Source organism: Vigna radiata, chromosome 5 (genome assembly GCF_000741045.1).
Source record: "Vigna radiata var. radiata cultivar VC1973A chromosome 5, Vradiata_ver6, whole genome shotgun sequence".
NCBI classification, from domain to species: Eukaryota; Viridiplantae; Streptophyta; class Magnoliopsida; order Fabales; family Fabaceae; genus Vigna; species Vigna radiata.
In genome coordinates this window covers 7,286,666-7,305,170 of record NC_028355.1, presented here as the reverse complement: position 1 = coordinate 7,305,170, position 18,505 = coordinate 7,286,666, and the positions used below count along the sequence as shown (strand labels likewise).

Here is an 18,505-nt window from a genome sequence, read left to right as displayed (position 1 = left end):
GAAAGGATTCGTACAACGAGTCGCCATGGCAAGATGCTCTCTGCTAAGGCATTCGCATAGCGCCAAGGTTCGCTATGTGAATTACTGTAGAGGGTGCTTTCTATTTGAAGATTCACATAACGAATCAAGACGCTAAACGCCTAGTTGGGGTCTGAAATCACTGCCATTTTATTCTAATAGTGAATAGGTGCGCTTTGCGAGTGTTTTGGGGAGTTTGAGCCACTACGTGGGGCTCTCGCATAGCGATTTAGGACGTTATACGAGTGGTTAGGGTCTGATACTGTGTAGCAGAATTTTCAGTTTAGCTGAGCGCACAAACTTGGTGCGCTGAGCGAATGTGCTTTTGCTGAGCGCATAAACTTGGTGCGCTGAGGGAATGTGAGTGAGTAAAACCTATTGTTTCTGTTTTCGCATAGTGAGTTTGGCGCACTGAGCGACTAGAATGGTGTAACCTTTTTATGATAACCTTGAGTTATGTTTTGATTATTAGAATGGTGTAGAAGTATTTATGATATTGTATGATCATGTATTATGGTATATGGTTGTTCATGTCTTGAGTTAAGTTTTAAAGTGAAAGTATGATGGATGAACTTAATTCCATGACTTAGGGTGAGAACCTTGGAAGTATTTGAGGTTGATGAGGTGGTTGTGTTGTATAAATGTATGGAGCTTTGAAATGGTAAGTCTATTCCGACACTTTAAGGATCATTCATGCTCAAATAGAGAAGAATGATGCCTGTGGTGAGAGTAGCAGAAGGTTCTTGTCTATAGGCTTAGAGTTTAGCCATAGACTGGTATAAGGACTAACCTAGTGTAGTGTTGGGGAGTGCCCACTGAACTATACAAATGCAAAGACTACTAATAGTTCGACATTTATACAAATCCGGATGAGTCGTGTTGAGTGGTTGATGTATGATTAAATCGTGTACATTTGTGCTGTTGAGAGTTAAAACTAATGATAATACATAATTGTGTAATATGATTATCGTTTGTTTATCTATCTTATCCTTGCTTTTTGGTTGTCTGTCTTTGTATGTTTTTTCTTTTGTGATGATCACCTGTTTTGGTGTGAGTTTAGGGAGACATTTCGTTTCAGTTGCTCCAGCAATAGGTGATTGAGGAAGGATTCAGTAGAAAAGTCGGATGAATCTATAGATGTAAATATCGTCTTTCGTATATTTATTTCTTATAATAGCTAATTTACCACATATGTAATATTCCTTTTAGTAGTATTTTATTATTAAAAATGAGATGTTACACATATATACGAACAATATTTATTTTATGCAATGAGACAAAACTAAAGTACTATTGTTTTTTCGTTAACAAATAGTCTCTCAGTGTATTTTATCTTTCGTAAGATTCTTCACTTTATCATTTCATAATAATAATTTTCTTGATTTTTGCTCAAAATTTACTAGTATAATACATTTATCATCATATAACTATTAAATTGAAAAATATAGATAAGAAGTCTCTTGTACAAAAACTATGCAGTTTGCATAATTCAATTAGTTATTATACTAAATGACTAAAATTACATATTTTCGTATTTTTATTTAATTTACAGCACACCTTCTCTTACTATAAACTTTTCATAAACGAAAAATATATAACTTAATGTTTTGTTAATACAAATGAATATAATTACATAGACTTGGATGATATTTAAAATATTAAATTGCAAACTAAAATGAAGACCATTCCGTCAAGTTTGACTCGTTTGGTAGAAATACGAACACGCATTTTGAAAACTTCAACGTCGAAGATCCTTATACGTTACGTTGTTGTTATTCTCTTCTCAAAGACTTTCTATTAGAGAATTCCCTTTCACATGCAAAACCCTAAAATACCATCTCCTTACTATTTGAACACCCACCATTTAGATTCCACTCTTTCAAGTTCCCATTAAAGACTCAAAAAACTTTAATGTTAATTAAATTGATTATCGAGTCAATATAGGAAATATTGTTTTGATATATTGTGGGATATGAAATTAAAGAGATAAAGAAGGTGATAATGAAATTCGATTCTTTGAAAATTTAATATGAAAGTTGTTTGAATAATCGTAGGCTAACTTTTATCTCTATAGAAAGCAACAAGTTTATAAATGTTAGCTAGACAAATGTATGGAGAAAGATCCATATTTTAATTATAAATTATTAAAGAGAAATTATTATTTGATGATTAAGAAGAGTCACATTTATAAATAAAGAGATACATATTTTAAGAACTTAATTTTAAATATATGAATAGAAATTAATAAATAATGTGACAGTGAATGACACAGTTATATACAGTGAAAATAATGAATTTATTTCAAATTATGCATACTATAATAAATAGAAGAATAAAATATTTAGGAAAAATACTGTAATGATCATAAAAATTTATCTACTTTAAATATTTGAAGGCCTTATACATATAATTCATATAAAAACTGATATTGTTGTGTCAACAATTCATTCTTGAAACAAAAGAAATCTGAAACCTCTGAAAAATAATTGAACCTAATCAGAGATATTTTTGAAAAGAATCACGATATTTTAATTGAACCTAATTGAATAAAATATATATTTGCTTACTTAGACTAAGTCTTACCCTTTATATTATTGATGTTAGTAGAAAAATATAATGATATTCCACATAAAGAATATATATCAATAAAATTAAACCTTTTAATTTAGTTAATAATATTTTATCACCCAACAAATATAAGAATACTTGTTAGTATATAAGTTCATTACTAAATTGGTCATTACGAAATTGGTGACAAGTTAATTCATGAATCGATGTTGACATCTAATAACATTATTTAACGATCCAACATAAAGTATATTTTACTTTTTAACTACTATAACATTAATATAATATTTCTTTTTATTTTTAAGTTTTATATTAACTCTAAAATATGATATTAGTGTCAAATTCCAATAAGTTAAAACATAATAAATGACTTAAGAAAAGGTGTTTATTAATTTATTACCAAGAATTGATGAATTTTTTCTTGATTAGTCATTGATTTCATAAGAATTTAATCATACTTAAGGAAGGGTACTTCATTACGATAGGAGAGACACACCTCTCTCAAAGATTTTCATTTAATTTTTTTTTATATTTTTTAATATTACTTTTATATATTATTATAGTATTTATATTAAGTTAGTTTAAAAAAAATCTCAAAATTTAAAAATCAAGCTTCTTTAATTTGTATTTTCTTTTTTTTTTTTTTTTCTCTCTTCACTAATCTTCGCTCTTTCTTACCTTTAGGAGAAAACTTAGAAGCTAAAGAATATTTTGGACTGAACATTTTTTTTTTCTTTTGAATAAGTTTATTTTCTACTTTTTTTTAAGCAAATTGTTTTCCTTTTTTCATGTGTTTTTTTACGTTCTAATTGTTGATCGAACTCTTCTTTATTTAGATAGAGCTCTTTAAACTTTTAAGTTGTGTAAGGAAAGAACAATATTAGAAATCTACTTTAAGGTAATGGAATCCAATCATTTAAAAGTTTAGTTTTCTTGAAATATAGAGTTTTGGTTTTGAGATTTAATTTGGGTTTATGATAAATTTATCCTTTTTCTAAATAGGTAAGAGGTGATAAATTTATAGCTAAAAATTCCTACATTATATAAAAAATGATTATTTCAACTTTTATAAAGGTTAATCCAATTGTTTCAAAATAAACTCTAAAATAAAAACTCACCCATTTTATCAAAATGAAAAACACATTGTTTCGAATATAAGGTCGAACATCCACTTAAAACAATTTTTCTGTCAATTACTTTTCAGTTGTTTTCATATTTGGATAGTCTTCCAACTAATTGGGAGTACCTGTTAAAAATACTATGATGCTTAAGTTAGTTCGGATTCGATAAGTTAAACCATTAATGCTATAATAAATGCATAGTAAAAAGTCTTAACAACCTTACCTTTGACCTGTATTTATAGTTTTTTCCATCGGCTTTTGATTATGGTTAGCCTAATCATGGTCTAGTTTCGTTAAACATGATTAGTAACCTGTTTAGACTAACCACATGATTAGTTGATTCTAATCGTAACTGATTAGTCTCCTCCAAACTTGGATGATCGGTAAAAGAATTTGGTTCATATGTTCCGGTTGTTGGTACATACAGTAGATAAACTCCTTCCTTGAGTCTTGAGCTTGGCTTAAGATCACAAGCGAAAAAGGGTTTATGAATGTTCAAGCTATTGGAAAAAATATGATCATTAGTGATGGAAGGTTATGTCACTCCGTGAACTGTGTTAATGCTTGACAAATCGCTACATTCGCTTTACTTGTCTTTGAAAATATAACCATTGGTCTAAAGAATATGACCATTGGTGTTGGAAGGTCACATTGCCTTGTTATCCGCTCTGCTAGATGTGACACTAGATGCGAAATGTCGCTTACCCTTTATCGTTGAATGGTGCAAGATTCGATAGTTGTGAAAGCGCCGCGTGTCTCCAAAGTTTTCTATAAATAGGGACTATGTGGTCTTGTCATTTTCACCACTTTCACTCAAGCATCTAGTTTTGCATTGCTTTGCTTTGCATTTTTTTCTCCAAGGTAATACATTTTAACATCAAGATCTCTTCGGAAGGCTCTTCTAGCTGGGAGGGCAAGGGATACGCCAATGACATCTTTGTGTCATTGTCATCACTTAGGTCATCATCTAAGGATCGAGGGTCATCTGAGTAGAGTTTGGCTTTTGTAAACAACGTCATGACGCCCATTCAATCTACAAATAGAGGTCAAGTCAAGGACTAGGGTAAGGAAGAAGAAGCTATAGGGGAAAGGAAATGGCACACATTTAGAGAAATATGTGTAGACATAACTGTTGAAGGGGACAAACAGAACCTTTTAGAAGCCTCTAAGTATGGTTGGGTCGAACATGAGGTGCACGAATATGCTACTCGCTTTAGGTGGGATAACAATTTGGTGGACCTTGTCGGTTAGACCTATATTTTAAAGGCCAATGTGGAGGACAACACTATACATCTTTGTGTATGCCAACGAAATGATTAGGTGTGTCTCGGCATGGAGAATTCAAAGTTGGATTTCTTCTTCATTTACTCCTACTTGTTCACGGACTTGTTTGTCCACGTACTATTCGAGGACTTCCAACAAAGGGTCCTACAGAAGCTAAATGTTGCTCCTTCTCAGATTCAACCGAATGCTTGGGCGATTGTGTAGACATTCAACATCCTATGCATATCTTTGGGTCTCACTCCTACCTCGACCTTGTTTCTCCATCATTATCACGCTCGTCTAATTACTTGCAGATGATGTGTTTCCTTAATAATTGAGGCCGATCATAATCTCCTCCAACTCTTCATTGCTTCCTAGAAGGGTTTCTTAAGATCACTACTGCCTCTAAAGGTCGCAAGTTATTTTTCAATGGGCACAATCAATCTAAGTTCCCATTGTGTTAGACACAGAATCCTGCTTGGTTCGATCCTTGGGAGTTCTCAATGATGACCCCTCCTGAGTGTTCCATCCTTGAGGTTTTGGAGCAGTTGCCTCCCAAGCTCCTGACTAAAGAGCTTTAAGTGTTTCCGCTTTCGAAACCTTGACCAGGATGTTTATGGTAAATAATATTTCCTTGTTTGGTTTGATTTCGGTCAATTTTTTAACTTAGTTAAATTTTCTTTTGTGTTACAACTATCATGGCCCGTACGAACCCTCAGAACCTCAATTTTTTCAAAATCTATTGAACAAGCATCTGATAACCATGAGTGGTTCTAGGGTCACTCGTAGAGAAGGCCCTTCAAATAGAGCAACACAAAAAAAGTGATTGTCAGGGTTACTAACTTGGTGGAAAAAGAGAAGAACTTGATGATTGAGAATTGTCTTCTACAATGCCAAAACGACGACCTTCTCCTTGCCCTTCACGCTGATTAGAAGTCTCTAGAGCACTTGGACAAAAATACAAGTCCTTAGCTATTGAACTGGATGAAACCAAGCAGTAAGTGATTACTTAACACGAGCTTAGGTTTGGAAAGGCCTTGGACTAGGTGGCTTACTTTTATGACATTCCTCTCCATGAGGGAATGTTTGACATTCAAGTGGCCCTTTATAGCGATTAGCTAATGAATGTTTGGGAAATTTTGGATGATAAAGGTGGCTCTGAAGACCCCAAAGATGATGCTGCTGAGAATGAAGTTTGTCTCAACCCTACTAATCAAACTGAGGCCAATGAAGATGTCCATAATTCCCTTAACTGGTTAACTTTATTTCCTTGTCTTATTTTTTGTTATACTTTTTGTAGGTCGATTTGATGTGATTGATATAACTAAGTTTTTTTTTTAAACCAATCACTACTAGATCAACCTCTTAAATGTGTAGAACTTTTATTCAAGCAATTAAAGTAGTTTTCATTTCCATACTTATGTTTCTCCTTCTGCTTTTGCCTTTTTCGCGTTTGATCCATTATAACCTTAGCATAAATTATTCATATCTTAACATATTTTGTTGATAAGTGTTTGGTTGGGGTTTCTTCAAAACTCATTCCTAACCGATCAATTTGTGTAAATACCAATTGTAAATTTACTTTAGTGATCTTTAAACAACTTAGAAACAATCGTTTGACAAAAGTTCGTTTAGAACTCTTCTTTAATCATTCGTGTGTGATTTGTCAAATGTTCATTAGATGAATTAAACCATTTTCCACGGTGAACGTTTGGTATGGGTTATTTTAAAACTCTTCCTAACATATATTTTGTTAGACGGTAGGAGTTCAGGTAGAACTCTTCCTTAACCACCCACATTTGCTGCATCGACAAGGATTCTGGTTGAACTTTTCGTTGATCGATGGGATAATAAATGCAGTAAGGGTTTAATAGGTGAACTCATCCTTAACCGTAAAATTCGAGGAGCTTCGCTTGATAAGATAAATTGAGACAAGTGCTTGCAAAACTTATATCTTTTTCTTTTTTTATGTTCAAGTGCCTTTGTTTCTTTATTTTTCATTGATCATGGCTCGCATAAAATCTTTTTTGTTCATTGATTTATTGAATGCTCCATCTAAGTGGTATGATTAAAAAATAATGAAAAACCCATTTAAGAACCCTTTTATTGTTTTTGGAACCCTTGGGAAATATCCTTAATTTTTTATCTTTGTTTACGACTTAACCATTGTTTATCTTTTTCCTTGCTTCATTGCAAACAACAATATTCACCATGACGATGGCCAAGCAAATTTAACATTTCAGTTTTAGCCATGGATTTCGAGAGAGAGTTTTTATGCTTTATCGCGTTCTAGGTTCTCGCTTGGCTCGCATTCTTCTTCTTCCTTCACCTTTTCGTCGCGGTGGCTCATGCACTACAATGGTGGTTTGTGTCTTTATAGTTGGCTCACTGGCATCATCTATGATGGAGTTCTCAAAAGAGCAGTAGTGGTCGTTAAAGGCCCGACGGTTTCTCAATAGTGAAAGTGCGACAGAGGAGCTTAGAGGAGGAGCTTTAGTGGTTTTGCTCCATCTTCGTTGACAATAGACATTCATAGATTTGGTTTTTGTTTTTGATTGTTGTTGTTGTTCACCATAGTTGTCATAGTAAAGAGGTGATTCGCAGTGTTTCGCGTAATGGTTCACGATGGTGGTTGTGTCAAGGGCGATCTACATTAAAGGTGATCTGCATCTGGTTGCATCTAGGGCTTGCTTGTGCTTTTGGTCTGCAGTGGTGGCACCGCCGCGGTGCGACAATGTGGAGGTTCACGCCACCTGTTTTGTTCATTGCAGTTCAATTCGAATGACACCCAATTTGGTTCAGATTCATTTTTTAGCATATCCGATTAGGTGCAAATCCGTTTGGGAAACTTGTATATGGTTTTCAGATATGTTTTTGGGTTTATTTTTATGAATTTGAAAAATAAAATAAAATAATTAATTAATTTGTTTGAATGAGTTATTTGATTAAGAAATCACCAAAGTGGATCTTCTTCTTGCGAGTCGTTCATAGAAATTATGGATGTTCATATTTGTAGGGCCCCAAATTTTGGGATGCCTCAGGTTTACAAAAACCGGTAAATTTCAAAACTTTATCATAGCGCGAAAACATATTTTTTTCAAAAACTTTAATCTTTCAACTTACATAATTTATTCAAAACATAATAGTTCCAAAAGTCTTGTCCAATTACATTTTTCCAAAAGTAATTACAATGACTTAAGAAAATAAAACTACTACTATTACTTTGTTTCAAAAATTCATGCCAAAAAGAACTTTTTACAGAAACTCAAATCTCTCCCCCATCATCTCACGAATCTATCATGCCTCAAGAACATTTGCAATATCATATGTTCATGTATAACACATTATATGATAATTGTCGATAATTTCATTCACAAATAGAAAAACACAAACATGTATGGGGTAAGCTAGCGATAAAACAATCATAATAACAAGATATGAACATACTGATTATATCAATAATAATCAAACACCTCATATATAGTAGTAATATCAATAAGATTCTTAAACCTCTAACATAACAATTCAATCATAATGAATTACTCAATCCTCGATCCTTAATCTCTAACCCTTGACGTCATCACCAACATCTCACACATAGACCCTTAGTCTGTTCACTAGCAATTATGCTAACTATTTACTATAACTATTATAGTAACACTGATATCATATAGCATCACTTGGAGTATCTCAAATCCCATGATTACCATAATAAATACACCACCATCAAGACTATCCAAATCATAAATAACACTAAACACCGTAGTGGAAATAGTCTGTCTCACTTTTGTACCCAACTTCACCGGCTGTAACTGCTCCTATAGCCCACTTGTAGCCTCCCCTATAGGACATTTGTAGCCTTTCCTACAGATCATTTATAGCCTCCCCTACAAATATGCTTGAGTAGTCTCGCAATCTAGCTAAGGAACATGTAATCCGGTCACACAAGGAAAAGGACCACACCTTCACCCCTCACACAAGGAAGGCTCAATACCCGAACAACCCTTTCAATGCACACAAGGCAAAAGGAAGCACATATCTTTAAATAACACCAAGATTTATGAGGTAGAGCAAGTAGACTTATCCTCCACTATCGTGCTCATCAATCACATACTTAGGTACATCCCAACACTCACTCATCCTTTACTCTCAACCACAAGTCAAAATTGACTCTAAACATAATCATTACTCTCATTCTTTGATTATCATCACGTTTCACAATTTCTCAGGCTTGACCCACGCCCATTTTTCATCAAACTTTCCATTTTTACAAAAACGCACTGTGATAATTGATTATCACTTAAGATAATCGATTATCTTAATAAAAATTACCTAGAAACATCGCCTAGGAAGGCATAATCAATTATCATCCCATATACTGATTATTTCTGCGACCATACTCAACATCGACGTGTAGATAATCGATTATCACTAATGATAATTTATTATTACGGAAACGAAATACATCTTGGACATGATTCAAGCATTCAAACATACATCCATCAACCCTAGATCACATGAACACATACTTAACACATCATTCATGCATTCAAGCATCACATACCCTTGTAACCATACTCAAACACATAAAATACATCACTTGAATCATTCAAAACCAATCATTAACATGTGATACTCCAATAAAAACCAATTATTCTGCATATGATTATCACTACACCCTTACGACATATATTTGCATGGAAACCCTTAAACATCATAACTTTGTTCTCCCTTAGCAATAAACCATTTGTTGGGATAACCCAACAAAACATACATAATACATTCATAGGGAAAACTTATAACAAATTTTACATAAACCCTATGCTCATGCATACATAAACCCTTACCCAACAATAACCACAGATAATCATAAACATATGCACATGCATTGAAAACAAGGATTATCAATCAAGATAATCAAGAACACATATAACGTACATCAACAAATAAACAATGGTAAACTAATTTTATATATAATGAAGAACTTTCCTCCTGAAGTGTAAAAATGGAACTAGATTGAAGAAAACTAACAAAATTTGAGACTAAATTGAACAAAAATAATAAAAATTGGAATTGAATTGAATTTAAACATTGATACGTGGCATTACTTCTAATGCATGTGAACTAACATTCTCACGTAACACAATATTGGTTTAACACATGGACAACTTTTTTAAAATTAAGAAAAAATATAAAAAAAATTAATAAAAGATTTAAAAAAATCACGGACTAACACGTGAGAGACACTATTCATTTGTCCTTAATGATTAGACGACGTCATGAAAAGGGATTAAATTGAACATAAATTACAAAAATTGAGACTACATTGAACACTAAAAAAATGAGTCTCGCATTCAACAAAATCGACAAAAATAAAAATAAAAAATAGTATTAAGTCTTAAATTTTTTTATTGAAGTAGCTTTTAATGGCTATTATAAGGCCAAATCGTCTTATATGTCTGATAATTTTTAAAATTTTAAATTTAAAAGTGATGTTATATAAATCGTCGTGGTTTTAAATTTTAACAACAATATTATTATTTGTCATTGTTCCTGTCAGACATCTAATAACAATCAAATCAACGATAATTTAAAAACTATCGTCCAAAGACTATTTTACCTATCATGAAAAACTATTCTTTTTTTTTAATCATTCCAACCGTTTTAGTTTTGGTTGGAAGTCGCAAATTGATCCCAAAATCTTTTTTAACTCTTATAGATATATTTAAAGAACATGATTAACATTTATATAATTAATTCAATATAAATATAAATAAACTTAATTTTTGTTAAAAATATTTATATTACATTTATATACAAGTTAAATTTTATTTTAATTTGAAAAAAGACAAAATTCTTTAATTTAAAAAAAAATAGGATTAAATTTAGACAAATAAAAAATAAAGATCAAATTGATATTAATATAATAATAACACAACGTTACACAATCATTATCATGGACACAAGACAATTTTTTTTTTAAAAAATGTAAATAAGAAAATAAAAATTAAGTTAAAAAAAAATATAACGAACTGAAAATTAACTTTTGTAACAGTGAGATCTTGTACATATATTTTTAGTACAATATTAAACAGTCCTTCCTTTTGTCTTTTCTAACAATTAATTTTTTCAATTATTCAGGATAAAGAATTAATTTTTTTTAATAAAATAACATATTATTCTTAATGGCTTTTCAACAATCAAACAAAATTAAATTATTCCTAGAAATAATAATTTTAATGATCTAATATTTTCAATTAATTTACAAAATATTATAACAGTTAATTACAAAAATGAATAATGTTGTGAATCTAATTAAATTCAAATTTTTATTAAATATAAATTTGATTTACTTTAATTTTAAATCATTAATTTCTCATTCAATAACTATAAATAAAGTGATATCCATTCCCAAAGTGACTATACAATGTTTAAATTTACGTTAATAAAACTTTTACAGTGTAAAGATTTTTACAAGATTCATATTTCAATATTTTTTATTTGATTTTTAACAGAAAAAATAATTGTTAGAAAATATTTTCTTAATTTCATGATGTAGATTCTTATTTAAGAATGCTCACCTTTTCAAATGTCTTTCTTTATAAAAATAATTAATCCAATTTTGTTTAACGCCACCTGCGTAGCACTTGTGATGTTTTTTGACTTATTCCTCAATGGTCACCCCTTGATGGATTATTTGGGCCATGGCCTTCTCTTTCTCCATGTATATTGTTTATAGAATTTTCATCTTTTCCCTGCAATGGTGGGGCAGATTCTTACTTTAAACTTATTTATCTATTTATTCCTCAACCCATCAAAACACTACCAGAAATATGCCTCAATCCTGTCATTTTCAGCTAACCAACTTGCCGACTTGCTCCACCACCTTTCATTATTTTTTATTCTTATTTATAATTTTTAAATAGGACTTTCCCAAATAATTTTCGTAATAGCCTGAAACCCCAATTTCAAGAAGGTTCAAGCTTTTGTCCTTTTCCACAATCCCCACAAGTCACGCTACAATGTCTCCGTCCTTTAACGACCTGCAAATTCAACAAGAAATATATAAATCAACAAGAATAATCTTATCTAATTTCAAATGAAAAAAAATATGTCAATGGAAAATACGTACCCACTTAAATAATCAAGTCGTATAAAAATTGAACGCGTGTGGCCACAGTTAACACGCGAAACCGCCAAAAGCAACACGTGTAACGCCTCAAAGGAATCGTGGTCTCGTATCAGACGGTGGTTAACGGAACCCTAACCCATGAAAAACAGAGTCCCGAGAAGGCATTATATTCGAAATGAATTTAGGCTTAATTGGAAAAACTTGAACCAAATTCATCGATATCTAAAGTTTGTCAAAATTAAAAAAAAAAAAAAATAACTGTATTTCACAACCCTCTCATTTTTTTTTTCGATTTTTTGGTGTTTTGATATTTTCGTCATCATGATATCACGTATGGAATCCGCTTCGTATTCGCGATTCTTCTGTAACTGTATTTACTATATGAATAAATCCGCTGGCCTCAGTGGCAGTAATTGTAGCAGTGAGGTCCACGACGCCAAAATCTATGGTTTCCATCGAACTGCGTGTAGCAGCAGGCCTTCGCCGAGCCGTTACGCACGCCGATAGCGTACGCAGCCGGCAACGGCGGAGTCCGGTAATTGCATCCGTAGCGGTACGCCGCGTACGGCAGGGATTCGGCGGAAGTATGAGGAGATCTGGCCGGAGAGTGACTGGCGCTGGACGACGCCGAGGACAACGTCGGAGTAGACGAAACCTTCTTCAACGACCTCGGCGGCAAGAGAACGGCTCTGATCTTCATTGGATGCGCCAGTTTCAACGAGGCACGATCGTATTCTTCGATTATGTTAGCGAGATCTTCGTCGTTGGTGATGGAAATCAGGGTCTCCAAGTCTCCCTTGGGTAATTGACACTTCAAGATCACAGACGAACCGCAAAACTCAGTGAGTTTGACTGTCAATTCTGCACAACGATGCAGCAAAACGTTAAATTAAATTCAGGAAACAAAGAAACGATAGTGAAAATGAAGGCTAAAAACATTACGAAACGAACCTGAAAAGGAGATCGAACGGTGGACGGTGAGAACTCTGGTGTGGCCTCCGACGTAACGGAGTTCGCCGTCGGTGGTGCGTGGGCGAATTTTGCCGCCGTAACTACAGAGGAGCTTGATATTTTGACCGGGTTTGGATTCCATGAGTCGTTCTCGCTACTGAGTGAGTTATTAGTAAGCTTGAAAGCAAAAGAGGTTTGAATTTGGAAGATTCTAGAAAGGGAGAACTAAGGAGGAAACTCGGAATGTTTTCCGCTCCTCCGTCGTTGAAGGCTTAGGGCTTGAAACCATGGGCAGTGCATTTGGGGTTTATTTATAGGCGGAAATAAGTAGAAGAACAGGCCAACGCGTTATCAATACCACCATCGAACCGTTGATTTTTATTTTCTGTAAATTGGACCGTTGATTATATGTAAAATATTAACGTCTTTATATTTACCATATATCTTAAATATTGTCAACTGATTTAAAGATAATAATATTTACGATATTTTTTAAATATTGTTAACTGTTTTAAAGATTACAATTTTAAATTGGTAGAATATATCTTTTTTCCTAACTGTACTTATTTTTTTCTAAAGCAATTTTTTAATTAATTAATTTCCTAAATGCTGATAATAAATAATAGTAAATGTAAATGAAAAAAAAAGAAAAGTACGAACCTAGGAAGTGTTCCTTACGTGATTAATAGTTAACCGCAATGAAAATTAAATTAAATTAAAATTAAAATTGGGAAGCTACATGGAGTGTCCGGTAAGTGTTTAATAATGATGGTCAATTCAGAGTATTCCCATATATGCGGATATTCCTTTCTTTTGCTTTTCGGGTAGGAAAGACCAAGTTCGAATTCAACAAAATATATAAATATATAATAACGAAATCTTTTAAATTTTATTTTTAATATCGTAATTACCGTTCCTAAATAATAACGAAAAAAATATAGTGAATGTAAGTTTTACTTCTGTTAAAAATAATATGCATAATTCTATTCTATATTTTATTTTCTCTTTCACGTAAATTCAGAACTCTTTCCGTATTATATTTTTGCAGATATATGAAATTATATTTTTGCAAATATATAAAATTATATTTTTGCAAATTCTAAAATTGAAAATACATACATTTTACTTAATAAATATATAAAATTAAAATTAATACGAATCTTAAATTTTAAACCACTAAAATAAAATAGTAACACAAAAGATATATCAATAATATTTATTCATGTAACTATTACTACATTTTGCAGAATCTTATATAATCTTGCGAAATTATTCACATATTTGAAGAATATATCGCACCACAAACTATTCATACTTATTTTAACTATCATTATCACTTATTTTATTTAACTTTAAAAAATATAAAAAGAATAAGACCATCCTAATTATTATTATTATTATTATTATTATTATTATTATTATTATTATTATTATTATTATTATTATTATTATTATTATTATTATTACGGTTGTATTATATGTCCTATTTTTTTTAAATATTTATTATAAATTTATTAAGTTAATATATAAGAAAAGTATAATGAAAATAGGAAGAAATACTTTAAATATAATACTAGAACTACCAATATAATAAATAAAAAACGAAAAAAAAAAACAAGAAATATATAACAGTTTTATATAAAATATTTTAAAATAATAGTTACTTTTAAAAAATTAATTAATAATTATATCTTTTAAAATTAGTTAATAATTATATTATAAAGAGTAAAACAAATAAAGATTATGTATGAAAAATTATTATTATTATTATTATTATTATTATTATTATTATTATTATTATTATTGTTATAAATAGATTCGAAAGAAGGAAAAAAGAGAGTTAAAGAATGGACACCAAGGATGGCCCATTTTGATGAGATTCTGATGAGCCACCCTTAGTGACATAGTAGATTCTCAAATTGAGTCAAAGCTAACATTTTGTTGAATACAACTCATTTTGATAAAATTTACAGAAAAATTATACTAATTTTTTTATTTATTAAAAACTGTTAAAATTAATTATCTTAGAGTAAAATAAATAATCTATATCTATAAGAGATTGCCTTTTTAGTGTTTAATTTGTTTTTTATATTTACCTTTTAAATTTAAAATTAAAATAATTAATTTATTAATTTTACTACATCTTTAATTTTAACAAATTTTTCAATTTGATGTTTTTCAAATTTAACTATTTTTTAATTATAAAATTAATTATAAAATAAATAAAAATATTTATAAAAATTATTTATATTTAATTTGATAATTATATATAATTATAGCAATAAAAATAATAATGTTATTATTTTTATTAATTATTTGTATCTTGTGATTATATTTAATGAATATTTAATTTGATATTTTTATTAAATATTATGAAAATATCCGATATTTATAATTTATATTTTATGATATAATGACTTATAATAGATTTTATTACATCTTCACGATATTATAAAATATTTTCAAGATATTTATAATTAATATTTTATGTTATAATAACTTATTATCACATTAATATTATAATAATTTATTATCTAATATTTTTATAATAATTAATTATATAATATCTCAAAATATAATATTTGATTATTTTTAAACAACTGAATTTGTTTATATTTTTGTTTATTTATGACTTAATACACACTATCACAGTAAATATGATGATCTGATAATTATTTTATTACCATATATTCATTTATTATTTTTTACTAACTTGAGTGATAGAAAGTTTTTATAAAGAGATCTTTCATTTGTGGTAATTCAAAGCTCAATCACATGTGAACATTCAACTCAACCTACCTTGAAAACTATGAGATCATAAGGTCTAGGAAAAGTTTTATTCTGCTTCTACATTTTATACAATCATTATCTTATGTAAAGATAACTCATTACTACTGAAAATCATCTTACTTGTATTACCATAAACATTTATGATTAAAATTTTACAATGCGTTTAAGAAGTGATATCTTGGCACTCAATGTCTTTTGTTCATTAATATTTTATTATGATGATATCACAGTTTATTGAAATATTTATGAAGAAACTTCATTTATTCTTTATTGTGATAACATGTGCATTAGAAGTGTTTTAAGTTTTAATGGTGGTCAAACTAAGAAGAAGCAAACCATGAACACTATTTCGTCTAAAGGATAAAGGTGAATTAGTTTTGCAATGACTCAATGCACTAATGCAGCGAAGTGAAACGATCATGGTTGTTTTTCACTATGCGTCACAGTTTATGAACCGTGGCATATCCAGGTGCGGTAAAAAGTCTAGAACTTTAGGTCGTGGTTCCAACAGCGGTAAAAAGCTGGGGAATAGACTGTGGTTGTGGTAGGAACTGTGGCCAAAACCCTTTTTTTTAAAAAAAAAAAAATCGTTCAACTATAGGTCGCGGTTTGAACCGCAGTAAAAAGCCAGGAATAGACCGCAGCTCATGCTACAACCGTGGCCAAAACCCCTTTTTAAAAAAAAATCGACCAACTTTCTACCGCGGTTGTGGTCACAACCGCGGCCTATTCTCTTGAAATTTTTTTTAATGGCATGTCTGTTCTTGTAATATCCACTACCACAAAAACAGAACTGCATATCAAACAATCACAATGCACACAGATTCAACAGATTCAACACAATAATCAATGTTTACATGACATAATGTACAAAGTCTAATAACTATAAATCAACATGTTCAAATTATTATAAATCTAATAACTATGACCTATTATATAATCTAACTAAATGTTTTGCAGCAACTTTCCTCATGAATGAAATTGGCTTATCAGGAATTGTTGTAGTAGTCTTGAATCTTTGCACAAAACAATTGATACAAAATAAATTTGCAAGGGAATAGGCCACGATTGCTCACAGAACCGCGGCCTACTCCTCTGCCAATTTATTACAGGGTTGACTAGTGGGGAATGTCAAAATTTGCAGGGGGAATAGGCCGCGGTTGATCTGAAAACTGCGGCCTATTCCCCCCAGCAATTTATTGTTTTTCTGATGTGGTGTCAAAGGCAGAAGTTTAACTGGGGAATAGGCCGCGGTTCCCCTATGAACCGCGACCGATACGTTCGTTTTATTTTCAAAAATGCCACTGCACAGTATTATGCTGCGGTTTTTAGTGAACCGTGGCATAATGTGCGCTATAAAAAGTCAGTTTTTTACTAGTGATGCTACCATCAAGTTCAACACTGCCACACCATCACTTGATTCTCCCTGATGATGTCCTTGACAATGCTTCACCTCACCTCCAACTAGGGCAAGGAGTGAGCTTGGATAATGGAGATCCATTTACATATCAGTAAGTTACTTCAACTAATATTGGATGAAAAAACTCAATGTACTTTATGAGTGTCTAACAATGGTCCTACTTGGAAAACACTTCAAGTACCTTATGAGTATCCAACCATAGATTTACTTGAAAAACACTTCAAAGTACCTTACGAGCTCCACTTGTGGACTTACTTAGAAAACACTCTGAGTATCTTACGAGTGTCCAATGGAATTGAAAAACACTCTAAGCACCTTATGATAGTTCGACCATAGACTTACTTAAAAAATACTTCAAGTACCTTATGAGTGTTTGATGGTAGACATACTTTAGAAACACTCACAATAGCGTACGGGTGTTCGACCCTAGACAGACCTTAAAAATACTCCAAATATCTTATGAGTGTTTGACCATGATCCTACTTGAAAAATATTTTAAAAACCTTGTGACTTCAACCATAGACCTATGACTCAAAGTATTTTACAAATGTCCCATCATGAATTTACTTAAAAAAAATTAAAATATCTTACAAACATCTAATCATGTAATTTATTAATAAAATTTTAACTCTTACGAATGTTTAACATATTATTTACTCTGAAAACTCTAATAACTTAATAATCTGAAAAGAATAATATGTTATAATAAGATAAGTTATTCATTATTAACTAAACTTTTCACTCTTACGTAAATTGAAGAAGATAAGTTTTTCATTATTATCCAACATATTAACACTGGATAATGAGATTTGATTATAAAATAACAGAAACATTTAACTTATTAACATTCCATTCGATTAAAATAAATCTAATTTGAACTAAATCTATGAATTATTTAGATCCAGAAATAATACCCTCAAATGACAATTCTCTTCAAATAAATCATCTTACCTATTATGCTAAAATATAAAATAAATAAAAAAATATATCAAAGTTTATAGTAAATTAAGTAATTAATATATGCATGAAGTCTCCTTACAATAGATAAAAATGGGCTATTAAAAAATATTGGAATGTTTGTACAAAAAAAAAAAGCAAGCATCCAAAGTGTCATTATTATCTTTCCAAATTTTGTTCTGTCAACATTTATTATACTGAGCATCTGAGTTGAGAAAAGTTCACACAGCTAATAACTTTAGTATTTATTGATATATACTGACAAATGTTATAATCTCATGCTGT

At 30.8% G+C, this 18,505-nt stretch overlaps 1 protein-coding gene across 1 annotated transcript; it reads right to left on the bottom strand.

Moving 5' to 3' along the window:
• Positions 1-11,907: 11,907 nt before the first annotated feature.
• LOC106761207 lies at positions 11,908-13,360 on the bottom strand. Its single transcript, XM_014644734.2, has 3 exons — positions 13,054-13,360; positions 12,103-12,963; positions 11,908-12,013 (listed from the first exon to the last, which is right to left on the bottom strand). Exons 1-2 carry the CDS (start codon positions 13,193-13,195, stop codon positions 12,503-12,505), a joined length of 603 nt encoding a protein of 200 aa, XP_014500220.1. The 5' UTR covers positions 13,196-13,360; the 3' UTR covers positions 11,908-12,013; positions 12,103-12,502.
• Between the last annotated feature and the right edge of the window lie 5,145 nt (positions 13,361-18,505).

What these genes read in the sequence shown, in the direction of transcription:
- LOC106761207 (XM_014644734.2), bottom strand. Translation starts at nt 13,195, where the DNA reads ATGGAATCCAAACCCGGTCAAAATATCAAGCTCCTCTGTAGTTACGGC. An exon ending in CCGTTCGATCTCCTTTTCAG is followed by an intron (nt 12,964 to 13,053) that starts GTTCGTTTCGTA and finishes ATCGTTGTGCAG; the next exon opens with AATTGACAGTCAAACTCACT.